General features: G+C 33.9%; 1 protein-coding gene and 1 long non-coding RNA gene across 2 annotated transcripts; one reads left to right on the forward strand and one right to left on the reverse strand.

Annotated features, from left to right (window-relative positions):
- Positions 1–395: 395 nt before the first annotated feature.
- LOC142167452 (uncharacterized) lies at positions 396–1531 on the reverse strand. Its single transcript, XR_012697589.1, has 2 exons — positions 1396–1531; positions 396–985 (listed from the first exon to the last, which is right to left on the reverse strand). It is a non-coding gene; the product is annotated as an uncharacterized LOC142167452 (long non-coding RNA).
- Positions 1532–5577: 4046 nt separating this feature from the next.
- LOC142167453 (protein LIGHT-DEPENDENT SHORT HYPOCOTYLS 10-like) lies at positions 5578–6304 on the forward strand. The gene has a single exon (XM_075227603.1). It carries the CDS (start codon positions 5625–5627, stop codon positions 6153–6155), a length of 531 nt encoding a protein of 176 aa, XP_075083704.1. The 5' UTR covers positions 5578–5624; the 3' UTR covers positions 6156–6304.
- Positions 6305–8431: the final 2127 nt, after the last annotated feature.

An 8431-nucleotide genomic window follows, 5' to 3' on the forward strand; every position in this document is an offset into this window, starting at 1 on the left:
TTTGTTTCCATTTTCGTTCCTTGTTATCTTTTTTTTATACTCTAACAAACTCTAAGGAATATTAAGTGAATTTGAAGGGAAATGGCTCCACCCAAGACTTACTATTTCACTATGAAAAATGGGAAATTTTCAAAAGCTATCATAGAATATGGGGCCCACCTACAACTTTTCACACATATCTCTTCAATTGCATTTGTAACCTATTACATATGAATTATAATTTTGTTTATGTAGTCTTCCTTAATTTTTTTCATGGGTTTGACACCCAATACGTGTAAGTTTAATTGTAAAAAGTCTATAAAACACAAAAGTTTCAATAAAATAAGTAGTATACTATAGCTAACACGTACTGTTGACAATAAATTTGCGTCAAGAAAATAATCAAGACAGAAAAATATTGCAACAATCATAGTATTTGATTTCAAATAATATGAGTGTACAATCTCTATGAATCCTCCGATTCTTCTTTCCAATAGTAAATAAATTCAAGGGCCTTCGAACTTAATCTTGAATATGTAGTTGTTGCCACGAACGATGATCTTGAATTCAACTAGCACGAACTTTGATTTGAAATCGTATTTCTTGAACGTTGATTTATTCTTCGTTCTTGAGCATGTACTTGATTGCTTGAACTTGAACTTGTGGAGAAATTTGCGTTTGATCCACAAGCTCTTTCTTGCTTCTTGTTATAACTTATGGTGTCTTTTCTGGGTTATGAAGACCCTATCTATAGTTGTGGGAGGGAAGAATTATGATAAGAATAAACTCTTTCCGACCAATCAGATTGAAGCATGACAGGACCACATTTGATTGGCCAGAACATGTCACTTGCCCATGTGGTTCGATTCCATTGGCCTTTTAATCTAACTTGGCATGTCTTGTCATTTTGACACATGGCATGATTCTATTGGCTCTTCTGTTTGACTTGGCGTGCCACGTCATTTGACACATGGCACGGGGCCTCTAGGAAGATGACATCTTGGGCCTAATGAAGTAGGCTCATTACTTGTAGACCAATTAAATGGGCTAACCCAATAAATTTGGACTTATTTATTTAATCCTTATATATTGAACTTATATAACTAATCCAATTATATTAGCCCAATTAAATTTTTTGAACTAATATATCTTCAATTTAAAAATATAGTCCAAATAGTTTTATGGATTTAAATCCAATAAACTTTAGATGCCTACACACACATTGAAAAGAGTACAATAAACCAAAAATGTCAAAAAAAAAAAAGAAAGATATATTACAACACATATAATAATTTATTAAAAATAAAAACGAGTTTTCAATAATTGACAGCCACATTAATAAACTATGCATTCTTTGCATGTCTAATTAGAGATCTTAACTAAACATTATATGTCAATTTACCATCAAAATGTTACCTTGTGTGAGAACACATGCTCTTATAAGCGCATCTAGCCTTCTACTAGTGATGAATGTGGCTTGAGTTCTAAACTTGTGGCAGGACCTACAGTAGGCTTAAAATGAATTAGATGTAAAATACTAGATATTTTTTCCAATTTGGAAATTATTTGAATTTTCAGTTTCTGGTGTAAATTATTGGTTTCACTGAAAATCCTGATGATGCATTGTAATTTTGTTGGTGATGCAAAAATTATGGATCCTTAAATCATAAGTGGCCCTCATAGAATCCTAATTAAGATGAAATGACTGGTAAGTCCTTTCCAAATTTATTTTCCACAGTGAGGCCTCCTAGTATGAAGAAAGAGGAGTCCTTATTTTTCTTTAAAAAAATATAGGGAGGAGAAAGAAGCCTCTCACCAGTGATATTAAAATAAAGTACATCTAAAGATGGTTTGCACTGCTACCATAAAAAAAATTCTAATTCAAAGCAAATCAAAAAGGAAATTGTGGGAAAAGACACTCTAAAAGAAGATATTCTTATTACCAAAACTAATACAAAATTCTTAGCTTGTAACAAATTAGAGCGACAAGCCATTTGGGGAAAAACAAGTTGCCAAAATACCCTACTAATGAGAATGTATAAGAATATACCTTTTATAATTTCTATGTTTTACAAAATTTTAATGTCAAACAAATAACAAATTGAAACTACAAAAGTTATTTATAATGTTTAAACTAAATATAGACTTTATAGTTGGGAGAAATTAAAATTGCACTATTCACCCAAAGTCGGAAAGAAACTAAAACTAATTGCCTGAGGAGGGGACGAATAATTAAGTAATAAGTATATACTTAATATTTCCTAGTATATCAAATTTTTTATTAAAGAAAATTCTTAAAATCTTTCATAAATCACATGGCTTAAATCTGTCAGAACAAAAAAAATTTGTTACTTTTCCCGTATTCTTCCAAATTATCAAATTTTGTTCATGTGTGTGACCTTCATTTACGAGTTGGTTTTAACCAAAAGCCATATGCTAGTTATTTTTCGAAAAATATGTTTGCTATTAGACTTTTGGACTATTCGCTTTTGTCATCTTTTTACGGGAAAATACTAATTTGTCCATTTATAACTAGCTTATTATAAAAATTGGCTAATTTATAAAATATTACCAATATTAGCCAATTAGGTATTTGTAGCCAAAAAAATTGCTTTCTTTTTAGTGAGTGTTATTAGAATAGATTGGGTACATCTTAAGGAGCTTGAATCTTAGTTTTGGGATGATTTGACAGAGTTTTGAGGTGGTTTGAATTGAAAATTTGAAGTAGAAGATGAACATGAAAAAAAAATGATATTTGTATCACATTGTGTATTATACATGTATCATATTTGTATCAAATGTGTATCACATGTATATTCATGTATACTTGTATGCGAGATACATGTGTGATACATGTGTCACAAAAGAATCTTTTAAACTCGATTTTAACTATGAATTTGCATATCAAATCAGTCCAAATCACCTCCATCTTCCTCAAATTTTATATATTGACTCATCTATATGTTTTCAATGAATCTCAACCATACCCATTGAAAAAAGTCCTTTTTTGCTTAGATTTTTGGAATCGTGTGTATATATATATATATATATATATATATATATATATATATATATATATATATATATATATATATATATATATATATATATATATATATTTGTATTTCATCACCTTATTTGCTACCTCATTCATGAAATTTCCTTTCCGTCTTGCATCTAATGTTGCTAATCACGTTTAAAAAATATAGAAGGAGATCTTTGTGTGTGATTCTTAGAGAGAAAAAACCTTATTTATTTGAGTTTTTAATTTTTATGTGTTTGGCTAGTTTTAGTAAGTTTATGATTAATGACTAGAAATTGATAAGTTAGAAGTTTTTGCGGACATTTCTGTAAGATTCCCTCTTTTTACCGACTAAAAGTCTAAAACTAATCAACAGTTACTCTGTCTCAATATTTAAGTGGGCTCTTTTATTTGACCACATCACTTTGATCTTTACAAAAGTTCAAGAAAAAGACATGGCAGTTTTCATATCTGAAGTTAATATGCAGTAATAACTAGGTTCACTAATTATGTAAAATATTTAATATATATGTGTAACACCCCCGACCGTTCGTATTGAGTGTTGTACCCTTGTTCCCCTATTTACTGCTCATTTTATACTTAATAGTTGCTATGTGAATTGCCGGGGTAGTTGGTTCGGTTCCGGGGAGGTTTCAAAATGAGTTGAGACACTTAGAGTTCATTTGGACATAAAATTTAATGGAAGTTTTTTCCAAAAAAATTACTTTTTTTCAAAATTAGCGTTTGTTCATAAAATTTTTAATTTTCACTTGAAGAGCATTTTGAAAATTTTTGAAAATTTTAAAAACTCCAAAAAGTTATTTTTTAAAATTTTCACTCAAATCACTCACAAAACTTCAAAAATAATCCAAACTGAAATTTATATCCAAGTACAACTCTAAATTTCAAATACCATTTTTACTTGAAAAACAATTTCACCATATTTTTGAATTTTACAATTCTTATGTCCAAACGACTACTTAGTCTCAAGATTGGAAGTTTTAGTTGAAAAAGTTGACCGGAAGTTGACTTATGTATAAACGACTCCATAATGGAATTTTGATGGTCCTGTTAGTTCCGTTGGGTGATTTTGGACTTGGGAGTGTGTCCGGATAGTGATTTTGAGGCCCGTAGTTGAATTAGGCTTGAAATGGAGAAAGTTAAAAAATTAGAAGCTTTGGAAATTTAGAAGTTTGACCGAGAGTTGACTTTGTGGTTACCAGACTCGGATTTTAGTTTCGGGAGTTGGAGTAGGTCTGTTATGTCATTTGTGACTTGTGTGAAAATTTTGAGGTCAATCGGACGTGATTTGATAGGTTTCGGCACCAAATGTAGATGTTAGAAGTTTAAAAGTTCATTAGGCTTGAATCGATTAGTGATCCGTAGTTTTAGCGTTGTTTGATGTGATTTGAAGGCTAAACTAAGTTCGTATCGTGGACTTGTTGGTATATTTTGTTGAGGTCCCGGGGGCCTCGGGTTAGTTTTGTTTGGTTAACGAGTCAATATTTGGACTTGGAGAATTGCTGAAATTTTCTGGTGCACTGATCTGGTTAGCAGTTGTGGTATTTTGTTCAATGTGATCGCCAGTTCTGGTATGCGATCGCGTAGGCTGGGGAATCAATGTACGCAAATGGGTGGGCTAAGCCACGTTCGCGAAGAGCAAATCAGGCAAGAGTTGGCCACATACATTGTTCTATGCGAATGCGTGGGTCTATTCGCGATCGCGTAGGCCTGGGAAGCCTATGCTTCACGTTCGCGTGAGTGTGTATGCGATCGCGTAAAGGAAGTTATGGGGCAGTAGAATTTATGCTTCGCGATTGCGAAGGTGTTTCCGTGATCGCGATTAAGGATATCTGACCAGACTTTAAATATTTCAAAATGAGGGTTTGAGTTCATATCACAAATTTGATTTTGGGAGCTCGGTTGGAGGCGATTCTTGGAGAGATTTTCAAGGGAGTGATTGGGATTCGAAGCAATCGAAGGCCGTTTCGCGAGACAAGGACTTGTCGGAGTAGGGATTTGCTCAGTTTGAGGTAAGTAACACTTCTAAACTTGGTTCTGAGGGTATGAAATCCTAAATTATGTGTTATGTGATTGTTGTTGAGGTGATGCACATGCTAGGTGACGGGTGTGTGAGCGTGCACCGTAAGAATTGTGACTTCGTCGATTCCGTGGAACTGTATAGTTGAATAATCATGTTGTTACCTGTATTTTTACCATGTGTTAGATCAATTGAGCTGCGAGTCATGTTAGAAATCTTGCTTAGGCTCTGTATTGGTACTGTTGGGACCCACAAAGGTCGTGTTACATGTTGAATTATTTGCTTAATTTGTCAAATTTTACTTAGCCACATCTATTATTTGCATAATATGTCTCAGCCTTTGTTGTCCTTTATTTGATACATCATATCATCATTATTTGGGGTGACTATCATGATTCTGGTGAGCCCAAAAAACTGGAGAGATTAATGACCGAGTGAGACTGAGGGTCTATTGTGAGTGATATTCATGGGATCGGGTTGCATGCCGTATCATGCTTTATTGATTCATGCCAGGATTCCACACATTTAGACTTACACACAAATAGATCAATATTCTCGATCTATTTCAATTCCTCTCTAGTCATGTCAAGTAGTGATAGAGGCAAAGATTTGGCTGAGGAATCATCGAGATCCCCAGGAGATCAATCAATAACAACACCTAGTCGATACGAGTCCCAAAAACGACGAGATTGGAATACTTTTAATCAGTACTTGAGGAATCAGAGGCAACCAATTCCGCTATCTCAGTGCAATAGCAACCATGTACTAGAGTTTCTTCGGTACCTGGACCAGTTTGGAAAGACTAAGGTTCACTTACAAGGTTGTATGTTCTATGGACAACCTGAGCCCCCGGCTCCTTGTACTTGTCCGCTCAGACAAGCTTGGGGAAGCCTCGATGCACTCATCGGTAGGCTTCGAGCCGCCTACGAAGAAAATGGCGGCTCGCCTGAGACGAATCCATTTGCTAGTACTGTGATTCGTGTGTATCTTAGGGAAGTGAAAGAGTGTCAAGCTAAGGCCCGTGGCATTGTGTATAAGAAGAAACCAAAGAAGGCTAGCCCCAGCAAAGGAGATGATGATTCCAGTTCTTCAGGCTTCCTCTCATTTTCATGATCCACTAATGTAGTTCTATTGCCCCCCTTGTGCCTTCCCCTCGAAAATAGTAAGATCTTTCACACTCTAAGTGCTTTTAGAGTCATTTGGTTTATATAGTCTAATAGTATGAGATTATAGAATAGAAGTGAGCTTGACATAAATGATAAAGTTGCTGACATGTGACTAGGAGGTCACAGATTCGAGTCGTGGAAACAGCTTCTTGCAGAAATGCAGGGTAAGACTGCGTACAATAGACCCGTCTCGCCTTCTCCGGATCCCGCATATAACGAGAGCTTAGTGCACTAGACTGTCCTTAGTATGAGATTATAATACAAATATTGTTCATTGCTGCTGTATTTTTGGCGCGAAATATAAATTTATATGTTAAAGAACACTTAGATTTCTATAAATATAATAGTAGATTTTAAACCCGTAAATAAATTTAGATGTACAATAAATTCAGTGCTAAGAATAGGAAGGTTGATTCCATTGTTAACAAAATTTTGCATCCAGTCTCTGATTCATGCGGTGAATTATAATGCAGTGATTGTATGTGAAAGCGCTGAGCTGTTTTATGAGAAATGAAAAGGGTATAGATATGATGAACTTCACTATAGTTCTGAGTACTTTTAGAAATGAAGAGGAAACGGAAAAGTTTCAGCTGTTTTATCTCAAACCCTAGAAATACTAGTGGATATATAAATGCAAAAATCTAATTATTGATATCCGATAACTATGTACTATAATCTTTATCAGGCAGAAAGACTATAATTCAAATCTCACTTTCACTAGCTTCATAAATAAGAATTTACATATGTGTGGCTCATGAGAAAATAATAATTCGGCTCACAGACCTATAAGAAAATGTATAATTAAGTAAATAAAAATATATTCTTCAACTACTTGATTTTTAAATGAAATGATCATACAAACACTCATAACGCTATTCGAATAACTAGATTATGAGAAAATTATAGTCACTCAAAATTTGAAATTTGACATCATTAAGGGTTATAGTGCCATGAATAGGATCCAAAGTTCTTGAGTTTGAGCTTCGGAAATAAAAAGATTTTAGTAGGGAGGACTTCCCCTTTTGCTGGTTTTTGTGCGGGCGAATGCAACTTAGTTTGAATCTTAATGTGGGTAGTGAAGAATAAGAGGGCAACCAAAAAAAAGAAAAAAGAAACATGACAAAACAGAAAAGAGAAGGAATTTTATTTGACACGTGTGAAAAATGAAGAAGCTCGTGCTCTTTCTCGGTCTTTGCCAATAGCAGATTGGTCAAGAATTTACCCCTTTAATTTCCTCACTTTCTGCCATGAGTAAAGCTGTCTGCAATAAGATTCGAATATAGTAAACAAATCCTAGATAGATTATATGTCAGTTTATTTTGTTTACATTCTTTTTGGACTTTTATCCCCCCCCCCCCAAACGTCCTCCCACATTGCCATACATATAATAGTAACTTGAGTTATATACGCTTTTGCATGTCAAAAACTTATTTTTGCAGACCGCTGGGGAGAGCCAAACAAAAGACCTAGTTGTGAGGAAACTGCCAACACTCACTATAATAGTAAAGTCACCTTTCAGTACATATATCTATATTCAATACATAATCAAAAGAATTTCTCTCAAAAAGGTGAAGAATTTCCGTTGCTTTCCTTTTGCTTCCCTCGTGAGCCGCACACTTCACTCCACGACTGATGACTCGTGACATATGCATGATTTTTTTTTCTAAACGATGTCAACATTTGAAGTGAATAAATGAATAAATGATCATTATAATGACATTAGAAAATGACTTTGTTTACCCAAAAAATGAATAGAGTTGAATTTATACGTAGTTCTAAAGATACTTAGTATAACTTGGTACAAATCGAAAAAATAAGTAGAAATATATCGAATATTGACTGTAAAAAAGGAATGAAATACAAACCAAATTAAGTAGAGAATGATTTATAAACAAGCAAGATGAACCAATGTCCTAAGCCCCAAAAAAGGATAATGTTTACTATATATGTGTAAATCTCAATAACTTCTGAAATGTGAGAGTGTATTGATGTCTGAATGTCGAATATTGAATGTCCTTTACAGAAATGATAGCCACTCTTCATATAGTGGAGTAATCCTACTTTGGATATAATTAAAAATACATAGTGGGGATCCCATGATAGATTAGTTAATTAACTTTTCCTTAATTTCAACTGAGATTCTCTCCCCTAATGCGGCTACAACGACTCTTTGTCTCTTAGCTCGATCTTGGTTGGTCTTGGATCTCGAGCTCGATGTTGACT

Source organism: Nicotiana tabacum, chromosome 12 (genome assembly GCF_000715075.1).
Source record: "Nicotiana tabacum cultivar K326 chromosome 12, ASM71507v2, whole genome shotgun sequence".
NCBI classification, from domain to species: domain Eukaryota; kingdom Viridiplantae; phylum Streptophyta; class Magnoliopsida; order Solanales; family Solanaceae; genus Nicotiana; species Nicotiana tabacum.

Bases quoted from the DNA above. Each gene is read 5' to 3' on its own strand.
- LOC142167453 (XM_075227603.1), top strand. From the start codon at position 5,625: ATGTCAAGTAGTGATAGAGGCAAAGATTTGGCTGAGGAATCATCGAGA.